Here is a 25124-nt window from a genome sequence, read left to right on the forward strand (position 1 = left end):
ATCACACTACATAAAACTATGCAGCTATTTTTTTTTTTAAAAAAGGAAGTACATTATTAAATGGAAAAAAAAACTGGGCATACACACTGAGGAAACCAGAATTGAAAGAGACATGTGTACCCCAATGTTCATCACAGCACTGTTTATAATAGCTAGGACATGGAAGCAACCTAGATGTCCATCAGCAGACGAATGGATAAGAAAGCTGTGGTACATATACACAATAGAATATTACAATATCACACAATGGAATCAGCTATTAAAAAGAACGCATTTGAATCAGTTCTAATGAGGTGGATGAAACTGGAGCCTATTATACAGTGCGAAGTAAGTCAGGAAGAAAAACACCAATACAGTATATTAATGCATATATATGGAATTTAGGAAGATGGTAACAATGACCCTATATGCGAGACAGCAGAAGAGACACAGATATAAAGAACAGACTTTTGGACCCTGTGGGAGAAGGACAGGGTGGAATGATTTGCGAGAATAGCATTGAAACATGTATATTATCACATGTGAAATAGATCGCCAGTCCAGGTTCAATGCATGAGACAGGGTTCTCAGGGCTGATGCACTGGGATGACCCTGAGTGATAGGATGGGGAGGGAGGTGGGAGGGGGGTTCAGGATGGGGAACACATGTACACCCATGGCTGATTCATGTCAATGTATGGCAAAAACCACTATAATATTGTAAAGTAATTAGCCTCCAATTAAAATAAATTAATTTTTTTAAAAGATACAGAACCATGTTCACATTAAGCTACCTTTTAGCTAAGAAAGGGGGAGATACAAATATGTTTCCATTTTTCACAAATAAATAAAAGTGAATAATAATGTCACCCTTGGACGAAGGAAGGGAACTTGGTAAACAGGGCAGAGGTAAAAGCTAAAACTCTCTAAATACACCTTCATTTTGTAGATTTGACTTTGAAACCATGTAAATATCTTATAAAATTATTTTAAGAATTCAATCAGAAGGAAAAAGTAAAAAAAAAAAAAAAACCCATGTATCAAGTGTCAAGTTGGTGATGTAACTACAAAGAGATGAATTCCTTCACAGTCACAATAATCTGACAAAAAGAACTGGACAGAGATCTCAAACTCTTTTCAGTAACCATTTGTTAGTAATATTAGTACAACTGTTCTGAAATTGTACATAAAGACTTGTATAGAATAAATAGGTACAGCTGACCCTTAAACAATACGGGTTCGAACTTCATAGGTCCACTTATAGGAGGATTTTTTTTCACTAAACCTGTACTACAGGACTATATGATGCACGGCTAGTTGAATCCACAGATGAAAAATCACAGATAAGAGGTGGATTTTTAACTGCACTGCGGTTGGCACCCCTAACCGTGACTTTGTTCAAGGGTAAACTGTAATTATGCTAATGTTGTCATGACTAAAGTTTTTACTGTAAGAGACAGGAGATAAAAATATAAAATCAAAGAATTTAAGTAAAAACTCTAATTTTTAATTTGATTTGGGTATATCACTATAAATTCATGATATATTTTCTTTTCTAAAAAATATTTTCTAGCACTGTCCACTTAAGAGGCTTTGAAATATGACCAACTTAGTATTAATAAGCAGCCACCTAGCACCCTACCATTTCCCATTAAACGAGACTAGGATTCCTTGAAGAAACGGCTGATTTCAGCTCCTAAACAGAAAATGGACTAGATGTGCTAGAAATATCATTCTAGAACTATCAGGGCCATCTAGGGTTCGTAAGCAACGTAAAGAGGTTTCAATTGGCCAAAAATGGAATATTTTGAGTACCAGGAAAACTCTAGTAGCTGTAGTAGATTGAAATATATCAAGTATGCTAAAAAAATTTATGATTCATAATGGTACCAAACAAACACATTTAACTGATCATCTTTTGAGGAAGGACAAAGAAACAAGGATTTATCCTGCCTTTCTTGTAAGAGTACCTTAGAGTAATCAAAGGATTGGTAGGGAAAAGTTATTTCTATAAGGATTTTCACTAATAACTGATAGATTTAGAATATCATTACACTGTAACCCCTTTCTGAAATAATGGATCTAGGCAATGATCACCAAAGACAGCTAAACCATTAGGTGGAAAGCTGACAGGGAACTTTTCAATGAGTGGATGAGACTGATGATACCTGAATCAATGGTTCAATCTTAATATCACCAAAAGGCAGCCCATTAGACATTGTGTATAAAAACATTCTTGACAAAAATCAAACGTAATTCTGATAAACACTCTACATCTACCAGCTCATAGTAAATACAGGGGATAGAGGAAGAACACTCAATGATATCAAGAAGATTCAATCAGCAAAATCCAGAAAGTGAGAATCTCCACAGGAAAACAAACCAGTGGGAACGCATGTAAGAATTAAAGATTTTAAAATTTAAAAAAAATAATAAAAAAAAAGTAAACTGCAGGGACAAAGAAATTAATAGGGAAGGGTACTTATAAATTAAGAAGCTAAAGAGACATGTTAATCAAATGCAATGTGTATACCTTGCTTGAATCTTGGTTTGACCCAACCAACTATAACAATCAAGCTTTTTGAGGTAAGAAAAAAAGTGAAGTCACTCAGTCGTGTCCCTCCATCCATGGGATTTTCTAAGCAAGAATACTGGAGTGCGTTGCCATTTCCTTCTCCAGGGGATCTTCCCGACCCAAGGATCAAACCCGGGTCTCCCGCACTGCAGGCAGACTCTTTATCATCTGAGCCACCAGGGAAGCCCCTTTTATGAGATAATATAGTGCCAAATCTGAACATTTACTAGGTATTTGATGATATTAAGGGATAAATACTTATTTTCAGGTGTGACAAGAGTATGAAATTATGTTTAAAAATTTAAGTCCTTTCTGTTAAAACTCAACCTGCAGTATTTGCATATTATATAATATAATGCCTAGAATTTGCCTCAAACAAATCCAAAGGGGTTAGTGGAAAGTGGGTGAGAGTACAGTGAAAACAAGTTGGGCCACGTGTTGATAGTTATTGAAGCTTGGTAATGGGTATATGTGGTTTGTTATACCATTCTATACTTTAATATGTTTGTAACTTTCCATAATACAAAATGAAAGAAAAAGTACAGTAAAGGAAACGAAATCTTAATACATCTACTTAGCTCAGGAGTGAATATTTATAGAATCATAACAATATAGGGGCTTCCCAGGTGGCTCAGTGGGTAAAGAATCTGCAATGCAGGAGACACAGCCTCAATTCCCAGATGGGGAAGATCCCCTGGAGGAGGGCATAGCAACCCACTCCAGTATTCTTGCCTGGAGAATCCCATGGACAGAAGAGCCTGACCGGCTACAGTCCATAGGTCGCAGAGTCAAACAAAACTGGAACGACTGAGAACACACACATGCATAACAAACAGACCCAAAATAATAGTGAGACCAATTTAGAAGCTATTGCAGCAGTCTGAGAGAAGATGGAAGCTTGGACTGGAGTGGTAGTGATCATGACAGTGATAGTGGTGGTGGAAATAGAAAGAAAAGGGTGGAGTCAAGATTTATTTAATTTAGAAAGAAAAACTGAACCCAATAAATAAATAAGAACAAAGCCAAACAACCCCCCCCTTGCTGCCCCACAGCACCAAAAAAAAAAAAAAAAGGAAAGGAAAACTGAAAGGACTTGGAGAAAATTAGATGCAGCTGAGGAGGAAGAGGTGGGATTAAGACAGAGGAATCTAGGGGAATTCCCTACTGGCCTAGGGGTTAGGGCTCTGCACTTCTGCTGCAGGGAGCATGGGTTCAATCCTTAGCTGGGGAACTAAGATCCTGGAAGCTGCATGGCCCTGCAATAAAAAATACAGAGAAGGCAAAGATGATGTATGTTTCTAGTACGTGTTGCTACCATTTACTAAGGTGACAAAAAAAGGGCACACTTGGAAAGGGAAGAGGATATATTTAGTTTAGGGCAATGCTCTCAACCAGAGGTGACTGTACTGCACAAAAGATACCTAGAGACATTTTTGGCTGTCACAACTGATTGATGGCCCCTAAGGGCAGAGGCCAGGGATGCTGCTAAACATCCTACAGTGCACCTAACAGCCCCAAACAATAAATAATTATTCAATTCAAAATGTAAAAAGTGTAGAGGTTGAGAAATCTTGATGTGGGCCAATGCTGACTTGAACAGCTCTGCAGGACAATGCTCAAGAGGGAGCTGGAATGAAAATATAAGTTTAGGAGTTGTCAATTTATAGGTGGTCATTCCAATCATCCATCCGTCTAGTCAAAGCTATGGTTTTTCCAGTCGTCATGTATGGATGTGAGAGTTGGACTATAAAGAAAGCTGAGCACTGAAGAACTGATGCTTTTGAGCTGTGGTGTTGGAGAAGACTCTTGAGAGTCCCTTGGACTGCAAGGAGATCCAACCAGTCCATCCTAAAGGAAATCAGTCCTGAATGTTCATTGGAAGGACTGATGCTGAAGCTGAAACTCCAATACTTTGGCCACCTGATGGGAAGAACTGACTCATTTGAAAAGACCTCGATGCTGGGAAAGATTGAAGGCAGGAGGAGAAAGAAATGAGAGAGGATGAGATGGTTGGATGGCATCACCAACTCAATGGACATGAGTTTGAGTAAAATCCGGGAGTTGGTGATGGACAGGGAAGCCTGGTGTGCTGCAGTCCATGGGGTCGCAAAGAGTTGGACACAACAGAGTAACTGAACTGACTAATTCCAATCATCAGCTATAGGGCTGTGCAGTTTCCCATGAATATATTCAAAAAGAAGGCCAAGGGCAGAGTCCTGGAGGACACCAACACCTATCATGGGAAAGAAAATGAGAAAAAGATCCCATGAGAAAGACTGAGATTTTGGCCAGTGAAACAGGAGGAAAACCATCAGAGAATGGTATCACAGAAACCAAACAAAAACAGTGTTCCCAAGGAGGAAAATAAGAATAAGAAGTGGTGCCAAAGGCAGAGAAAAGTTGAATAAGTTGCAGGCAGAAAGTTTCCATTAAATTTGGCAAAACAGAGCTCACTGATAACTTTGGAAAGATTGATTTCTAGGGATTACTGGGAGCAGAAGCAAGAACCATCAGATTTTTTTTTTAAAGATGAAAGATACTGAACATGCTTATGAACTGAAAGAAAAGAGCTGACAGAAGTGGGGAAAAAGAGGTAAAGAAATAGGAGAAAGAAGGAATGTAATGAAGGAGCAAGGATCCTGGGGAGAGAGGAGATGAGTCCAAGATGGTGTTTCAAGAAGAACAGCCTTGGACAGGGAGAATTGACAGCATTTCACTGATAGGAGGAAAAAGGCAGGTATGGTTTCAGCAAAATTGGTAGATGGTAGGGGAAGTAGCTAAGAGAGTTCTCATCTGATGGTCTTAATTTTCCAGCGAAGAACCAGGCACAGCCATCTGTCAAAAGCAAGGGTAAACGTGATGGGATAGGAAATTCAAGGACAGGTAAGAATTTAGAAGAGTCACTGAATACGATGGGAGAAGATGCTGATAAGGGTCATGTAGGAAGATTTCTGGAGAATGATCCTGCAATGAGAGCTATGGCCTGGCCAGGAAATCTTTGAGATCAAGATGCATCCTATCAGAAGGAACCACCAAGTCTCATAAAGCTGATGGATACTGGTAAGTATAAATAGGGAACAAGTATGTCAGTTGGGAGTCTTGTTTAGTCCTCATAAGTAAGGCGTTGGCCTTTTTAAGTCCCAGGAAGGCAGGCACCATGTTTGAGTCACCCCGGAATCCCCAGCACGTACCACAGTGCCTGACCCATAGTAGGTACTCAGTAAATAATGGGTACATGAAACAGAAGGATGTAAAAATGTCATGATATAGATGTCTTATGCCCACGCCCACATCTCTCATTATAGTTTTCAACCTTGTTCTGCTGAAAACACTAGCCTTCCCACTATTTCAGACACATGCTACTTGCTATCCTGGCCTCATCAGTACCTCTCTGTTCTAAATTCCCCCCCTATTAAATGCTTTGGACATTTGACATTTGCAATAATGGATGCAGTTCTCTCTCCTCTCCATCCTCTCTGAAATGAAACACTAGCAATGTTCTCTCGGACGTTAAGAGGTACACTTTCAGAACAGAACCCCTCCTCCCCTGCAGCACTAGATGCAGCTCTATTATTCAAATGTCAGCGTTGCCTTAGTTAGACTGCAATGCCTCGGGTCATCTTCAACCAGCCTTTCTTTGTTCTTTATTACCTGTGCCACTTGACTGTGTTTCTCGGGGATGTTTTTCAGACGGTTAGACCGTACACAGACTATGTCCCTGTCTACGGAAAGAAAAAGAATTTGATTTACATGGTTTTCTTCCTAAAAGATAATTTAGAAGAAAACGTCTGGCAACTCAAATCCTCTCCTCCAAAGAGGCATATGCAGATGTGAAGAAGCAAAGTACCTAATTCATGCTCAAGGGCATTTTTCAGAGGAAAAACCTGCTTCCCGGTCTAGCCATTAAAACACCTATTCTTAACAAACCTAGTTCTCTACATTTTCTCTCCGGCCACAAATGCAAGATATGACGATGTATGCTTTCTGTTCAGATTTTAAGAGGGAAATAAAATGTAATGGGTTTTGTTTTTCTGTTAGTGAATAACAGAACATTGACGTCATATACTCATTTAATTCAGTACACAGGGGGAAAAAAGAAACCCAAGTGTCTGCCCTAATGAACTGTAGTCTAAGGCATATGGATATTAAACAGTGTGACTAATATAAAAAGATGGTTTTTCAAGTGAATTTATTGAAAATGGGCAAATGGAAAGTTCAGGAATGGAATCTGGGAATGGATACTGGAACTAAGTATCAGAAATATGACATTGTGATTTCCCTCACAGAACTCACCTTCCTTATCAATTCTTTTTAAGGTAGATTTATCACAGAAAGCTCTGATTATCAGGGATTTAGGGATGTGAAATAAAAAAGGCATCTCTCTAATAAGCAGCAGACCACTGTTAGTACAGAAAGTAACATAAAATGAAGACAATAATGATGACAATGATGACGACAGTGATGATAATGAGAGAGCACCAGTACCAGCATTAACACTGATGAAGTGCTTACTATCTCAGGCATATGGTTTTTAGAGGAAGAAAGCTGGGGGCGGAGGTTGATTGCTAGCACTATAATAGAATGATTACTCACCAAAAAGTATCCCCAACTAACCTTAGTTTTTTAATGTCTTTTTAAATTGAAGTATACTTGATTTACAATTTTGTGTTATTTTCACATGTACAGCACAGTGATTCAGATATATACACATATACACACATACATATATACATTCTTTTTCAGATTCTTTTCCTTTACAGGTTATTACAGAATATTCAATAGAGTCTAATATATAGCACAAGGACCTGTGCTACACAGTAGGTCCTTCTTAGTTATCTGTTTTATATATAGTAGTGTGTCTACGTTAATCCCAAACTACTAATTTATCCTTTCCCCTCACTTTCCCCTTTGGTAATCACAAATTTGTTTTGTGTTTGTGGGTCTATTTCCGGTTTGCAAATAAGTTCATTTGTATTTTTTTTTTTTAGATTCCAAATATAAGCAATATATTTTTCTTTATCTCTCTAGCTTATGCCACTTAGGAAGCATCATTACAAACAAAGCTAGTGGAGGTGATGGAATTCCAGTTGAGCTATTTCAAATCCTAAAAGATGATGCTGTGAAAGTGCTGCACTCAATATGCCAGCAAATGTGGAAAACTCAGCAGTGGCCACAGGACTGGAAAAGGTCAGTTTTCATTCTAATCCCAAAGAAAGGCAATGCCAAAGAATGCTCAAACTACCACACAATTGCACTCATCTCACATGCTAGTAAAGTAATGCTTAAAATTCTCCAAGCCAGGCTTTAGCAATACGTGAACCATGAACTTCCAGATGTTCAAGCTGGATTTAGAAAAGGCAGAGGAACCAGAGATCAAATTGCCAACATCCGATGGATCATGGAAAAAGCCAGAGAGTTCCAGAAAAACATCTATTTCTGCTTTATTGACTATGCCAAGGCCTTTGACTGTGTGCATCACAATAAACCGTGGAAAATTCTGAAAGAGATGGGAATACCAGACCTCCTGACCTGCCTCTTGAGAAACCTATATGTAGGTCAGGAAGCAACAGTTAGAACTGGACATGGAACAACAGACTGGTTCCAAATAGGGAAAGGTGTACGTCAAGGCTGTATATTGTCACCCTGCTTATTTAACTTATATGCAGAGTACATCATGAGAAATGCCGGGCTGGAGGAAGCACAAGCTGGAATCAAGATTGCTGGGAGAAATATCAATAACCTCAGATATGCAGATGACACCACCCTTATGGCAGAAAGTGAAGAAGAACTAAAGAGCCTCTTGATGGAAGTGAAAGAGGAGAGTGAAAAAGCTGGCTTAAAGCTCAACATTCAGAAAACTAAGATCATGGCATCTGGTCCCATCACTTCATGGCAAACAGATGGGGAAACAATGGAAACAATGGCTGACTTTATTTTTCTGGGCTCCAAAATCACTGCAGATGGTAATTGCAGCCATGAAATTAAAAGATGCTTATTCCTTGGAAGAAAAGTTATGACCAACCTAGATAGCATATTAAAAAGCAGAGACATTACTTTCCCAACAAAGGTCCGTCTATTCAAGGCTATAGTTTTCCCAGTAGTCATGTATGGATGTGAGAGTTGGACTATAAACAAAGCTGAGCACTGAAGAATTGATGCTTTTGAACTGTGGTGTTGGAGAAGACTCTTGAGTCCCTTGGACTGCAAGGAGATCCAACCAGTCCATCCTAAAGGAGATCAGTCCTGGATTGTTTATTGGAAGGACTGATGTTGAAACTGAAACTCCAATACTTTGGCCACCTGATGTGAAGAGCTGACTCATTTGAAAAGACCCGATGCTGGGAAAGATCGAGGGCAGGAGGAGAAGGGGATGACAGAGGATGAGATGGTTGGATGGCATCACCAACTCAATGGACATGGGTTTGGGTAAACTCTGGGAGTTGGTGATGGACAGGGAGGCCTGGCATGATGCAGTTCATGAGATTACAAAGAGTCGGACTCGACTCAGGGACTGGTCTGAACTGAACTATGTCACTTACAATAATCTCTAGGTCCATCCATGTTGCTACAAATGGCGTTATTTCATTATTTTTGTGGCTGAGTAATATTCCATTCTGTATATATACACACCACATCTCCAATTAACCTTGTGATCGTGCTCTGAATCAAAGGCTTCCAATTTAACCTTCTCCTTTGGGCTTCCCTGGTGTCTCAGATGGTAAAGAATCTGCCTGCAATGCAGGAGACCCAGATTCAATCCCTGGGTTGGGAAGATCCCCTAGAGAAGGGAATGGCAATCCACTCCAGTATTCTTGCCTGGAGAATTCCACGGACAGAGGAGCCTGGTGGGGCTATAGTCCATGGGGCATCAAAGACTTCAAATTCAACCTGCTCTTTTAAATCCACCATATTTTCCACTCCTCTCCACCTCCACAGACACTGTTCTCTGCAATCTCCCCTTTCCTCTCAGTGTTTGGTTTGTTATTTCTACTAGGCACGGGCTCCAGCTGACCTCTCCAAGTTCCCAGGTAGTGCCCCACAGTCTTTGGATTGCCACCTGGACCTTGGTTCAGAAAGAAGGTGGACTTATTTCAGTAGCCATCAATGACAGGCTGGAGAAGGCAGAAGGACAGAATAGGGACAATAGGTCAATTAAAACCAAGCAGGACAAATACAAAGAATGAAAGAGTGTCGTCTGGATGAGAAAGAAAAAAAGAAAAGATGCTTGATTGGGAGGTACGACTACATGAAAGTCCATGGCTGAGAAGATAAAAGCACCCCATAGACACTTTACAGAAGAAAAAGAGCTCCAATACTTCCATAAAGCAGGAGCTGAAAAACTTTTTCAATAAAGGAAGTGTGCATGTGGGCTTAGTTTTGTCTAACTCTCTGTGACCCCCTGGCCATAGCCCGCTAGGCTCCTCTGCCCATGGAATATTTCAGGCAAGAATACTGGAGTGGTTTGCCATTCCCTTCTCCAGGGGATCTTCCCAATCCAGGGATCAAACCCATGTCTCTGGCATCTCCTGCATTGGAAGGCAGATTCTTTACCACTGAGCCATCTGGGAAACCCAATAAAAGGCCAGACAGTAAGTAATTTTAGGCTTTTCAGGCTGTATGGTCCCTATCACAACTATTTAACTCTGCCATGGTAATGCAAAAGTAGCCACAGATAATCCATAAACAAGTGATCTCAGCTGTGTTCCAATAAAACTTTATTTACAAAGTCAAGCAGCAGGGCAGATGTGGCTTTTGGGCCCTAGTTTGTCAACCACAAATTAAATTCTGCCTCTCTACAGCTTCATTAGAAGTTTTCCAAAGTCTGAGATCCTTCTAAGGAGGAAGCAGTGTGTACTGGTTGAAAAAGTGGCTTTGCATCAGATCGACTTAAGTAGATCTGGCACTTTTTGGATGTGTGTCCTTCAGTAAATCATTTAATCTCTTGGGTTTCCCTGGTGGTGCAGTGGTTAAGAATCTGTCTGCCAATGCAGGGAACATGAGTTTGATCCCTGCAGGAAGATTCCACACGGCATGGAGCAACTAAGCCCATGCACCACAACTCCTGAAGCCTGCATGCCCTAGTGCCCATGCTCTGCCAACAAGAGAAGCCACCACAATGAGAAACCCACAGAACACAACTAAAGAATTCCCCTGCTTGTTGCAACCAGAGAAAGCCTGTGTGCAGCAACAAAAACCCAGTGCAGCCAAAAATTAAGTTTAAAATAGACAAAAATAATTAAATCACTGAGCCTCAAGTATTCACCTGTAAAATGATAGTGTCTACCCCTCAGTGTGACTGGAAACAGTAAAACAAGACAATGATGCATGTTACTCACTTAGCATAGAGCCTGGTCCCCAGCAAGTGTCCAGTTAAGTATTGGCTGATATTATTAGCTATTAAGGAGACTTAGTAGATAAAGGATAGGACAGTATGGACTTACAGAAGGTATAACAGGCTGGAGAAAACAACAGAGCCCCTGGGATCTGGGTCCAGTTGTTGTCATATTGACGCCGTTTAGCCCTTGGAGGTAAAATTCTAGTCTCTGTAAAATTTTCTTCTGAGCTTCAAATTTCACCTGCAAAAGAACATAAGCAATGACACAAACAACTTCAGCAGTATCAACTCAAAGAACAGAAAACAAACAGGATGAGAGAAAGTGGTCCCATGAATCCTTGGGTCATGGTCTCAGCAGATAAGGAACTCAGAATGATGGGACAGCCACGGATCTAACATGGTATTGGGAAAAGGTTAAGTGAGCTCTTGTGTAAACTCATTGTTCTATCTGACCTTTCAGACTGAACACTCCAGCTATATGTTAGTGCTGTCCAGTAGACCTGCTGTGATAATGGAAATGTTCTCTATTGGTGTTATGTTCACTAAAATATGGCAGCCTACACTAGCTACAGGTGGCTACTGAGCCCTTGAAAAGTGACTCATGGAACTGAGGAACTGAATTTTCCATCTTAATTCATTTTAATAACAGTTGGCTCTGCTCTCATGTATGGCAAGCATTCTTACTCCATACTATGCACAATACTCCAAACAAATCACAGGGCTCATGGGAAAATGGGGTTGCACACTCACATTTCAAACCTTTATCAGTTACACTCACAGAAAATGTAGGAAACTAATAAAAACAACACAGTTTTCTGCATGTTTAATGGTTAAGCAATGTATAAATGGGATGGCACGTTACCACAAAGACCTGAAACTTGCTTGCAGAAGTGGCTGTCCACTTGTGAGTTACCATGAGATGGTGAAAAGACGGTTATGTGGGTGGAACAGAAAGTTCTCACAGCAGATGTGAATGGGTGTGGCTCATAATACACTCAGTGAACTGAGGAAGCCGGGAGATGTATGATATGTGTACATGTGTTCATTTTATGAATTCATACCCAGCTCAGTTCAGCTAGGTATGGATACCCTTTTATCTTGCGTTTCTTATGGATGAAGTCATTCCTAAGCAAACATGAAATCTGCATTATGTTCAAATTGTTCCCTAAGACCTCAATCTGTTGGAACAAATTTTCATTTTCAAAACAAGCATTAGAGCAGGATTGACTGTATTTAAATTTAAATAGCCACATGTAGCTAGTGGCTCCCGTGTTGGAAAGTGCAGCTATATATGAAGCAAGAACAGTTGCTACACACATACACAGAGCTGTAAGTACCACACACACACACACAAAAAAAAAAAACAATCAAGGAAGAAAGGATACAGGCATTTGGATATAAGGCTCTAGTGTTTGGCAGACATAACTGGCCTAAAGTGAAAGTTTCAGATTCATTAGCATATTGCTTTTTTAAGGACCTGTTGGGGCATCTGGGTAGAGCTGTCCAGCCAAGCTTCCTACAAGTCTAGTACCTGATGGGATGGAGTAGTAAAGACTTGAGCTGGGTCCCTACCTTGAGCTGCTCTTCGTAGCTCAGCCTCCAGAGTGGCGTCACAACATCAGCCAGCCTTGAATAAAATAAACCAGGTACCTAATTCATTATCTAAATATGTACCGAGCCTCTTACTCCACAAAAGTACTTCCTGCGGCCATTTGCTCCGGCATTTTACTTGTCATTCAGAAGACCTAACTCTCAGGCCCCTGGGGAGATAAGAGTCTGGGAGAAGAGCCCGTTTTGGTGCTATCTGCTTAACAAAGCTGAACAGATGGGCAAACCTAATATAAGAAAAATCCAGATTTATCAGGAGGTAATTAATCATATTACAAAAAGGCTTCACTGTTGGGTTCCTTTAAATAGCTCACCTCCCTAACGCTTTTAAAATATAATTTGATTTAGAAAACACAGTTGTTGCATAAAATGAGGTATATTTGTATTTGCATGACTGCAGTGAGACTATTCATTTCTAATCCATCTCATCTCCAAGTCCCTTGTTTTCAGCAGACCTATCCTGGACCTTTATAGACACAGGATTGCAGTTTAATATCCCCTTTCTGCCAAAAACACATGTAAAGGCAAGAATATTTTCTGTAATCCCAAAGCATTTCCATCAGCATTCCTTAGATGTTTTCAGTTTGTCCTGGGTATCCTACCTGAGGTGCCCTCTGAGTCCTTGCAACGCCACATTGCACATCAAGCCTACAGGCCCAAAGATTCAGACTTGTTAAGGGGAAAGGCCTTACCTTTCCTGCCAGGAATCATCTAGTGGTCCAAGATATCTTGGTTTCTTCTGACTTTTCTGTCCTCTTTGACGCTTCTTGGCTATCACCTGGGTGAAGTTTTCCTTACATGCTGAGCCCAGAAAGAGCTGTGACCAACCTGGAGGTTTTCTGGCATACCAGGGGAACAGCCCCGGTTTAGAGAAGAGACCCATTCTGGAGAGGAAGCATCTTGGGCTGTGCACTGGGACTCTTAATACCTGACAACCACAGAAACACTGAAATTCACCAGCAGGAAAGGTGGACAAATAGAAGTTGGGAAACAGAGGCACAACTTCAAAAGTCCTTCATTCATTTAGAAAGTTTACCCAGCACCTAGCACACTGCCTGGCACAGAGTCACTGCTTGGCTGAACTCAATTACTGTGCTCCAGGCACTAGCTATAGCTCCCAATATAAAAAGATGAGGAAAAGATAGTATCTGTCCTCCAGAAAAGGATTCAACTCTCTGGATACATTTTTGTGGCCAGTCCCTCTCCATTCATTCTACCCTCCTACTAAACAACCCATCAATCAACTAATATTTAGTAAGTAGTGACTATGTGCCAGGCACTGTGCCACACTAGATACCAGAGGGGTTACAAAGGTCATAATCTATTGAGTAATTTAGGAGATCAAGCATGGACACAGGAAAAGATGAAATAACACCTTATGCCTGGTTCCTGATGAGTGCTCAGGAAAGGTTTCTCACAGTAAGCAGACCATGCACTGGGTCTTAAAAGATGGCAGGGAGGTGAACCAGATATTTGGAGGACAGTGGCTCAATCAGTCTGGCTAAAATGGTAGTTCATTTTAGGGAACAGAGGAAATCAGGTTGAAAAGTTCCACCAAAGGGTTATCTAGAAGAACTTTAATGCCTGAGTAAAATGTGGACTTTATTGTGAAGGTGACTGTGAGCTGATGGAGTCTTTACATAGAAAAATTAAGATGAAACTCGGAGGTCAATAAAAAGCAAAATCATGTTTGAGGCACGTGTTTGAAATGGTAGGGAATCATCCAAGTAGAAACATCTAACAAGTAAGTAGAGAAGAAGTACAATTCAGGAGAGAAGTCAGGGTGAGAGACTTGGTCAAGTGTCTACAAGATTAAAAAAGAGCTTTTAGCAAAGAGAAGAGCAAAATGACAAAACCTGGGAGAAAGGCAATATTTGGAAAGAAAGATGAGATGCTGGTGACCCAGTTGAATCAGGGGATTACAGAGCTTGGTGGCCAAGGGAGATGACTTCTGGCCGGAGCACAGACCCACTCAGTAAATCTGAGTCCAAAGAAAAACAGGAAATAAGGCAATAGGAAATGGTAGGCAGTAGGGACAAAAGAAAGTTTGAGACCTTAGGAGTACAGACCCTAGAGTCAGGAAGACCTGGGCAATTCCCTGGCTCCACCACCTACTAGCTAGGTGGCCTTTGGCAGGTTAATCATCTTTTTTCTGATCCACATCTTTTTCATCTGCAAAATGCAAATAATAATAGCATCTACCTTATAGAGTAGCTCCAAGAGTTAATAAAGGATAATTAATAAAAAGCACTTAGCAGAACATTAAATAGACATGATGTTTGTAAAGCTCAGAACACAGTGTCCAGTGCCTGGGAAAAACTCAGTACATGTTAATTACAACTGTCATAATATTTAAACACAGTATTGGACTGAGTAGGGTGCCAATATTAAAGGAAGGGAGCAGAGGGGGGAAGAATAGTGGGAGTAACTGTGAATCAAAAACTGGAAGAGGTGAACAGGTGAACGACCTCACTTTGGAAAGAGGAAGTAATCCCTTTTTCCCAACACAAGACTCTGTGTTGTTGCCTATTTACCTAATGGTGCATGATCATTGATGTGTAACTTTTTTAAACACCCAGGACACGTGAATGGACTGAGACACCTCACTGATCTGTCATGAAATAACTTTTTTGCCCTTGCCCTCTACCTTGGATTTCATGTTAAGTCATACTTTAATTCAGAATGAAATATATTTAAAGTTTAATTATGGAATTGGTTTATTAACAAAGATTCTTCCTCAGCTCTCTCTATTACCACAAAGTTAGTATGCTTGATCACTAGGTAATTTAAAGGATGCTGACATGGGTGCTATAATATTTAGTCATAGAACATTTTGTGTGTTTACAAAGGACTAAAGAAGGTAACTGTCATAACATGGAAGCATTCTGTGCGGGGTTGGGGGTGGGGGAGTTAAATTTCTAACAGGATAAATGTAAGCTGGCCCAGAGTTCAAGTGTTAATATCAGTTCAGTTCAGTCCCTCAGTTGTGTCTGACTCTTTGCGACCCCATGGACTGCAGCACGCCAGGCCTCCCTGTCCATCACCAACTCCCTGAGTTTACTCAAACTCATGCCCATTGAGTCGGTGATGCCATCCAGCCATTTCATCCTCTGTCGTCCCCTTCTCCTCCTGCCCTCAATCTTTCCCAGCATCAGGGTCTTTTTGAATGAGTCAGTTCTTCACATCAGGTGGCCAAAGTATTGCAGTTTTCAGTCTCAACATCAGTCCTTCCAATGAACATTCAGGACTAATCTCCTTTAGGATGGACTGGTTGGATCTCCTTGCAGTTCAAGGGACTCTCAAGAGTCTTCTCCAACACCACAGTTCAAAAGCATCAATTCTTCACCACTCAGCTTTCTTCACAGTCCAACTCTCACATCCACATATGACTACTGGGAAAACCATAGCTTTGGGACAGACCTTTGTTAGCAAAGTAATGTCTCTGCATTTTAATATGCTGTCCAGTTTGCCTGTAACTTTTCTTCCAAGGAGCAAGCCTCTTTTGATTTCATGGCTGCAGTCACCATCTGGAGTAATTTTGGAGCCCAAAAAAATAAAGTCTGTCACTGTTTCCATTCTTTCTCCATGTTATTTGCCGTGAAGTGACGGGACCAGATGCCATGATCTTAGTTTTCTGAATGTTGAGCTTTAAGCCAGCTTTTTCACTCTCCTCTTTCACTTTCATCAAGAGGCTCTTTAGCTCCTCTTCACTTTCTGCCATAAGGGTGGTATCATTTGCATATCTGAGGTTGTTGACATTTCTCTCAGCAATCTTCATTCCAGCTTGTGCTTCATCCAGCCCAGCGTTTCTCATGATGTACTCTGCACAGAAGTTAAATAAGCAGGGTGACAATATATAGCCTTGACATACTCCTTTGCCTACTTGGAACCAGTCTGTTGTTCCATGTCCAGTTCTAACTGTTGCTTCTTGACCTGTATACAGATTTATCAAGAGGCAGGTAAGGTGCTCTGATATTCCCATCACTTGAAGAATTTTCCACAGTTTGTTGTGATCTACGCAGTCAAAGGCTTTAATCAATAAAGCAGAAGTAGATGTTTTCCTGGAACTCTCTTGCTTTTTCGATGATCCAGTGGATGTTGGCAATTTGATCTCTGGTTCCTCTGCCGTTTCTAAGACCACCTTGAACATCTGGAGGTTCATGATTCACATACTGCTGAAGCCTGGCTTGGAGAATTTTGAGCATGACTTTACTAGCGTGTGAGATGAGTGCAACTGTGCAGTAGTTTGAGCATTCTTCGGCACTGGCTTTCTTTGGGACTGGAATGAAACCTGACCTTTTCCAGTCCTGAGGCCACTGCTGAATTTTCCAAATTTGCTGGCATATCAAGTGCAGCACTTTCACAGCATCATCTTTTAGGATTTGAAATAGCTCAACTGGAATTCCACCACCTCCACTAGCTTTGTTCGTCATGACGCTTCCTAAGGCCCACTTGACTTCTCATTCGGGGATGTTTGGCTCTAGGTGAGTGATCACACCATCATGATTATCTGGGTCATTAAGACCTTTTTTGTGCAGTTCTTTTGTTTATTCTTGCCACCTCTTCTTAATATCTTCTGCTTCTGTTAGGTCCATACCATTTCTGTCCTTTATTGAGCTCATCTTTGCATGAAATGTTCCCTTGGTATCTCTAGTTTTCTTCTTCTTTTTTCTTTTTTTTAAATTTTTTAAATATAAATTTATTTATTTTAATTGGAAGTTAATTACTTTACAATATTGTATTGGTTTTGCCATACATCAACATGAATCCGCCACAGGTATACACGTGTTCCCCATCCTAAACCCCCCTCCCTCCTCCCTCCCCGTACCATCCCTCTGGGTCGTCCCAGTGCACCAGCCCCAAGCATCCAGTATCATGCATTGAACCTGGACTGGCAATTTGTTTCATATATGATATTATACATGTTTCAATGCCATTCTCCCAAATCATCCCACCCTCTCCCTCTCCCACAGAGTCCAAAAGACTGTTCTATATATCTGTGTCTCTTTTGCTGTCTCAAGAGATCACTAGCCTTTCCCATTCTGTTGTTTTCCTCTATTTCTTTGCATTGATCACTGAGGAAGGCTTCCTTATCTCTCCTTGCTATCCTTTGGAACTCTGCATTCAAATGGGTATCTCTTTCCTTTTTTCCACTGCCTTTCACTTCTCTTCTTTGCACAGCTATTTGTAAGGCCTCCTCAGACAACCAGTTTGCCTTTTTGCATTTCTTTTTCTTGGCAATGGTCTTGATCCCTGCCTCCTGTACAATGTCATGAACCTCCGTCCATAGTTCTTCAGGCACTCTATCAGATCTAATCCCTTGAATCTATTTCTCACTTCCACTGTATAATCACTTCCACTGTATAATGACCTGATTTGATTTAGGTCAAATGGTTGAATGGTCTAGTGGTTTTCCCTACTTTCTTTAATTTAAGAAAGAAGTTTAAGTCTGAATTTGGCAATAAGGAGTTCACAATCTGAGCCACAGTCAGCTCCTGGTCTTGTTTTTGCTGACTGTATAGAGCTTCTCCATCTTTGGCTGCAAAGAATATAATCAATCTGATTTCAGTATTGACCATCTGGTGATGGCCATGTGTAGAGTCTTCTCTTGTGTTGTTGGAAGAGGGTGTTTGCTATGACCAGTGCATTCGCTTGGCAAAATTCTATTAGCCTTTGCCCTGCTTCATTCTATACTCTAAGCCCAAATTTGCCTGCTACTCCAGGTATTTCTTGACTTTCTATTTTTGCATTCCAGTCCCCTATAATGAAAAGGACATCTTTTTGGGGTGTTCATTCTAGAAGGTCTTGTAGGTCTTCATAGAACCAGTCAACTTCAGCTTCTTCAGCATTACTGGTCAGGACACAGACTTGGATTACTGTGATATTGAATGGTTTGCCTTGGAAATAAACATACTTCAACCAATTCCCAGAAAAGGGCATGTAATTAAGAACATCGGCTTTGGGGTCATGTTCAAACCCCAGCTCTGCTTCTCACTAGCTCTATGACTTTGGGCAGGTTACTTAAATGCTATGAATCTCAGTGTCCCCATCTATAAAACAAGAACTGGTAACACCTACCTTTCAAGGTTGTGGTAAGAATTCAGTTCAGTTCAGTTCAGTTCAGTCACTCAGTCATGTCCGACTCTGCAACCCCATGAATCGCAGCACGCCAGGCCTCCCTGTCCATCACCAACTCCTGGAGTTCACCAAAACTCATGTCCATTGAGTCGGTGATGCCATCCAGCCATATCATCTGAAGAATTGATGCTTTTGAACTGTGGTGATGGAGAAGACTCTTGAGAGTCCCTTGGACTGCAAGGAGATCCAACCAGTCCATTCTAAAGGAGATCAGTCCTGGGTGGTAAGAATTAAGTGCCCTCATATATGGAAAGCACTCAGGATGGGGCTTAACACAGCAGGTATTCAACATGTATCACCGTCCTGCCTCAGGCTCTGATTCAAAGTGTGTCACTTGACTTCTTTGTGCCTCAATGTGTACAACCTGTGAACCTGGCAAGATGTAACAATGCATGTGAGTGCTGTGAGGGTAAAAACTATTATTGTTGTTGTTTAGTCACTAAGTCGGGTCCAACTCTTTGCGACACCATATACTGTAGCCCGCCAGGCTCCTCTGTCCAAGGGATTTCCCAAGCAAGAATACTGGACTGGGTAGTCATTCCCTTCTCCAGGGAGCTTCCCGATGCAGGGATCAAATGTGGGTCTCCTGTATTGCAGGCAGATTCTTTACTGACTGAGCCACCTGGAAAGCTCAAAAACAATTATGTGGAAACTTGAAAAACAGCACACAGGGACTTCCCTGGTGGTTTAGGGCTTAAGAATCAGCCTTCCACTGTAGGGGACATGGGTTCAATCCCTGGTCGGGGAACTAAGATTCCACATGCCTCGGAGTAACTAAGCCAGCACGGAACAACTACAGAGCCTGCGTGCTCCAACTACTAAAACCCATGCACTCTGGAGCCTGCACACCACAACTATTTGAGCCCGTGTGCCACAACTAGAGAATCAGTGCACTGCAATGAAAGATCCCACATGCCACAACTAAGACCTGACACAGCCTAATTAATTAAAACACACACACACACACACACACACACACACACACACACAAACTTTCCTAACCTCAGTGCTTGCTGGAGTGTGATGAACTTAAGGCTCACTCCGGACCACCTGTTAATATTATTAAATGTGCGACCTGTGAGAGACCTTTTTCCAAGGTGAGACACATGTGTGTACTTGATATAAGGAAAAGCAAAAGCCAGAGAGAGGAAGTGAGTGAAGGCGCAGGAGACAAAGAATAAAGAATGGTTTGGAGGGGAGCACTGAGGAGGCCCCACTACAGAGAGAGGGAGCGGTGCTCATCCAGGAAAGGGCCACTCTCCCTCCAGCTGGCAAGGAAGGAAGGAAGCTGCATGCCTTAGTGGGTTTGGCAGGGGAGCTGAGGTACTTGAAGACAGCTATCTCTACCCCATAACATCCAGACTTTTGGGGAAAGTGTGGCCCCTTTCCCTCCTGACTGCCACAATGACTGTGCTCCATTTGCCTTGTACCCCTTGTCTTTCTAGATTTCCTGCTCCAAATGATCAGATATAGTCTGAAGTAGCACTCTACTATTGCAAGGTGCCAACAAGACAGCTCTCCTGGTAAAGAACCTCTCATCATACTCAGTAATTTTTTATAATGTTTCCTGTTTTAAGTAAATGCTTGGGTTCAAAAAAAAAAAAAGACTGTGACAATCTATTTTTGCCTCAGGAATTTATCAGAAATGGCACCCAGGGTCCAAAGCCGCCAGACATGGAGGTAAACTAAGTCTCCAGGGCTGAAGAGCTAACTAGCCTGAAATGCTCAGAGAGGTTCAAAGCAGAGACTATGCGGTAAGTCTGATCCTCACAGAGCCATGGATCTCCTTGGAGCAAATGTTCACCTGCAGAAAAAGATTCTGCTTACATTCTCCATTCACCTTTCAGGTGACCTGGCCCCAGATATGCTTCCTGGCTAAACCAGATGGACAGACGGGTTTACTGCCGCATCTGTGGCTGCAGCCCTCATGACTGCAGCCTTCGTGCAGTCAGGTCCTTCCTTCCCCACCAGACCCCCATTCACCAGCCCCTCCATCCCTTTCCTCTTTGGGCAAGTTCTGCACACCGAGTCCATAAGAAGCCTAAAAAGAAGAGACACTAGGAAAGGCAACTACTTAACTTTGGCGGGCTGCAGGGCCAGGGGAGCCGGGAACCCGGAGGTCTGAGCACAGACAGACGGACGCAGGGCAGGACGCGCCCAAGTGCAGCCAGCGTGGGGTCGTCCCCTCCCGCCGCGCCTACCTTCCCTACTCCCCGCCCGGCGGGCAGTTTGGCGCAGTAAGCAGTTTTCTGCACTGTAGGGAATATTCAAGTCGGGTTTTCGGACACTTCACGCACCCCTCTTACCTTCTGTAACCAATACAACCCGGAGGCTGTCAACGAAAAGACTAAGCTAAGGTCCCGGATCGCAGCCGCTGGGGAGAGTCACTTCCTGGTGCGCATGGCGCCGCGAGTTCCCGAGAGCAGGCGCGGCAGGACGCGGGGGTTTCTGCCGGGAACTAGCGGCCCGGCCCCAGGCAGCCTGTCTCGGGATCCAGTCCCAAGACTTCGTCCGGGGCACGTCTTCTGCAGACTTTCCGCCAAAGCACTACTGGCCCTACAGCCTGGCGCCTCCGCGCCCAAGTTCCCCCCACCCCACCCCTCTGCGCGACCCTGCCCACTGCCTGCTCTCCTCACCCTCCCATTGGTGGACCTGGATAAACCTCCAAAATCACTTAGAAATCCCGCTGTGGTGTAAACAGCCCTAAACCTGTCCCGGCTGCTTGCCCTTTAACTCTTTCAACTGAAAGAACAGTTTTCTAGTGGTAGAATTACAGGCATCAGATCCTTAATGGAATGGAAGATTGGGAGATGTAGAGTCGGGTGGTTTCCTCAAATCAGTGTTGAAGGATGCACACGTGTGTGCTGTAAAAAAGTTACTTTAACAGAATAAAATTTACAACAAAGCGAATCTCATTTTATGACACTTGATTTGCATGCTTAATAGTAATTGGGCTTAAATGAAAGCACTTTATAATCAGCATTTCAGTTATTTATTTATTCAAAGCAAAATATGCCTATTATGTGTGAGGCAATGTATTACCCTAGTGAGTACAGCAGTTAAAATTAAACATGGACCAGTAACTCACTTCAGTTCAGTTCAGTCGCTCAGTCGTGTCAACTCTTTGCCACCCCATGAACTGCAGCACGCCAGGCCTCCCTGTCCATCACCAACTCCCGAAGTTCACTCAGACTCATGTCCATCGAGTCCGTGATGCCATCCAGCCATCTCATCCTCCGTCGTCCCCTTCTCCTCCTGCCCCCAATCCCTCCCAGTATCAGAGTCTTTTCCAATGAGTCAACTCTTTGCATGAGGTGGCCAAAGTACTGGAGTTCCAGCTTTAGCATCATTCCTTCAAAAGAAATCCCAGGGTTGATCTCCTTCAGAATGGACTGGTTGGATCTCCTTGCAGTCCAAGGGACTCTCAAGAGTCTTCTCCAACACCACAGTTCAAAAGCATCAATTCTTCATTGCTCAGCCTTCTTCACAGTCCAACTCTCACATCTATACATGACCACAGGAAAAACAATAGCCTTGACTAGACAGACCTTAGTCGGCAAAGTAATGTCTCTGCTTTTGAATATGCTGTCTAGGTTGGTCATAACTTTTCTTCCAAGGAGTAAGCGTCTTTTAATTTCATGGCTGCAGTCACCATCTGCAGTGATTTTGGAGCCCAAAACAATAAAGTCTGACACTGTTTCCACTGTTTCCCCATCTATTTCCCATGAAGTGATGGGATCTTCGTTTTCTGAATGTTGAGTTTTAAGCCAACTTTTTCACTCTCCTCTTTCACTTTCATCAAGAGGCTTTTTAGCTCCTCTTCATTTTCTGTCATAAGGGTGGTGTCATCTGCATATCTGAGGTTATTGATATTTCTCCTGGCAATCTTCATTCCAGCTTGTGTTTCTTCCAGCCCAGCGTTTCTCATGATGTACTCTGCATATAAGTTAAATAAGCAGGGTGACAATATACAGCCTTGGTGTACTCCTTTTCCTATTTGGAACCAGTCTGTTGTTCCATGTCCAGTTCTAACTGTTGCTTCCTGACCTGCATACAGATTGCTCAAGAGGCAGGTCAGGTGGTCTGGTATTCCATCTCTCTCAGAATTTTCCACAGTTTATTGTGATCCACACAGTCAAAGGCTTTGGCATAGTCAATAAAGCAGAAATAGATGTTTTTCTGAAATTCTCTTGCTTTTTCCATGATCCAGTGGATGTTGGCAATTTGATCTCTGGTTCCTCTGCCTCTTCTAAATCCAGCTTGAACATCTGGTAGTTCACAGTTCACATATTGCTGAAGCCTGGCTTGGACAATTTTGAGCACTACTTTACTAGCGTGTGAGATGAGTGCAATCGTGTGGTAGTTTGAGCATTCTTTGGCATTGCCTTTCTTTGGGATTGGAATGAAAACTGACCTTTTCCAGTCCTGTGGCCACTGCTGAGTTTTCCAAATTTGCTGCCGTATTGAGTGCAGCATTTTCACAGCATCATCTTTCAGGATTTGAAATAGCTCAACTGGAATTCCATCACCTCCACTAGCTTTGTTCGTAGTGATGCTTTCTAAGGCCCACTTGACTTCACATTCCAGGATGTCTGGCTCTAGATGAGTGATCACACTATCGTGATTATCTGGGTCATGAAGATCTTTTTTGTACAGTTCTTCTGTGTATTCTTGCCACTTCTTCTTAATATCTTCTGCTTCTGTTAGGTCCATACCATTTCTGTCCTTTATTGAGCCCATCTTTGCATGAAATGTTCCCTTGGTATCTCTAATTTTCTTGAAGAGATCTCTAGTCTTTCCCATTCTGTTCTTTTCCTCTATTTCTTTGCATTGATCGTTAAAGAAGGCTTTCTTATCTCTCCTTGCTATTCTTTGGAACTCTGCATTCAGATGCTTATATCTTTCCTTTTCTCCTTTGCTTTTTGCCTCTCTCCTTTTCACAGCTATTTGTAAGTCCTCCCCAGACAGCCATTTTGCTTTTTTTTTTTTGCATTTCTTTTCCATGGGGATGGTCTTGATCCCTGTCTCCTGTACAATGTCAGGAACCTCATTCCATAGTTCATCAGGCACTTTATCTATCAGATCTAGTCCCTTAAATCTATTTCTCACTTCCACTGTATAACAGCCAACATTGTCTGCTAGGGCTTGCGCACTTAGTCGCGTCCAACTCTGCGACCCCATAGACTGTAGCCCACCAGGCTCCTCTGTCCATGGAATTCTCCAGGCAAGAATACTGGACTGGGTAGCCCATTTCCTTCTCCAGGGGATGTTCCCAACCCTGGGATGGAACCCAAGTCTCCTGCATTGCAGGTGGATTCTTTACAGGCTGAGCCACCAGGGAAGCCCACTGTCCACCAGACCAAGATTCAAAGCACAGATCTGCCACTTATAAGCTGTGTGAATTTGAGCCAATTACATAATTGCTGAGTGCCTCAGTTTTCTCATCTGAAAAAAAAAATGTCCATAATAATTGCACCTATCTCACTGGGTTGTGAGAAAGATTAACAAAGTTAATACATGCAAAATGCTAAAAACAGAATAAGCACACAATAAATATTAGCTATTATCATTCAAAAATATTTGTATATACTGTGTGTGTATACAGACACATGCACACATGTGAATATATACCTTTTTAAAAAAGAGATCTTTATATGATGTGTAAAATAAATAAGCTATAAGGATGTATTGGACAGTAGGGAATTTTATATTTCTTAACATATAAAAAATTTGAGTCTCTATGTTGTACACCTGAAACTAAGAGTATTATAAATTAACTATACCCCAATGAAAAAATAATTTTTATCCACTAAAAAAGAAAAAAGAGAGACTTTCGCCTTCCATTTCTAAACACTTGAGCAGGTAAGTGCTTGACTCAAATTGTGTCCTTCCTAACTGTTCTAATGGCTCTTGAGCAAAATGGGAGCTCAAACTGCTGCTTCAGGTTTCTAATTCTATGCTGAGCTAGGGAGTGAGACCAAGCCAGAGACTGCACTTTCGGGTCTCTTCTCTCTCTCCTTTTAGTTCTCTCTTATTCAGAAAGTCAGCCCTGCTCTTTTCCTCACCTCTTCTTCCCATTTCTTCTCCTTCTGATGCCCTCTGGTCCTTTATCATTGCTCATCTTGGCATCCCTTGTTGTGCCTATCCCAGAGCCAGATGCCCAATAGGAGCTCAATAAATATTTGATGAATTGAATTGAATCCCACCTCCTCTACTGAAAGGAAAAGTGCATCTTTGGTGACCCCCACCCCCACCTGCTCTGAGTATCCAAGCAAACTCATTTAAAGCAGGTCTGCTATTTGAGAAAGGAAAACCCTGAGGGGTGTAGAGAGAAAAGAGATTAAGGAAGCTATAATGTAATTATTTAGCCATTAACACTTTTATATATGTTTAATCTGATAAACCATGGTCTACTCTACTTGTGAAATCATTACATATGTAAGAGGGGAAAGAAATATCCCATATTATGGAAAAGGTTAGACTCTTCAAC

At 41.9% G+C, this 25124-nt stretch overlaps 1 protein-coding gene across 1 annotated transcript in view; it reads right to left on the reverse strand.

Annotated features, from left to right (window-relative positions):
- TRMT2B (tRNA methyltransferase 2 homolog B) overlaps positions 1–13424 on the reverse strand; it is a gene marked incomplete at its 5' end in the record, with an annotated part of 37791 nt that extends 24367 nt beyond the window's left edge. The window contains 5 exon segments of the mRNA XM_042242369.2: positions 6205–6275; positions 9566–9665; positions 10995–11129; positions 12461–12515; positions 13189–13424. Coding sequence (XP_042098303.2) covers positions 6205–6275; positions 9566–9665; positions 10995–11129; positions 12461–12515; positions 13189–13424 — 597 coding nt within the window.
- Positions 13425–25124: the final 11700 nt, after the last annotated feature.

This window comes from Ovis aries, chromosome X (genome assembly GCF_016772045.2).
Source record: "Ovis aries strain OAR_USU_Benz2616 breed Rambouillet chromosome X, ARS-UI_Ramb_v3.0, whole genome shotgun sequence".
Taxonomy (NCBI): Eukaryota; Metazoa; Chordata; class Mammalia; order Artiodactyla; family Bovidae; genus Ovis; species Ovis aries.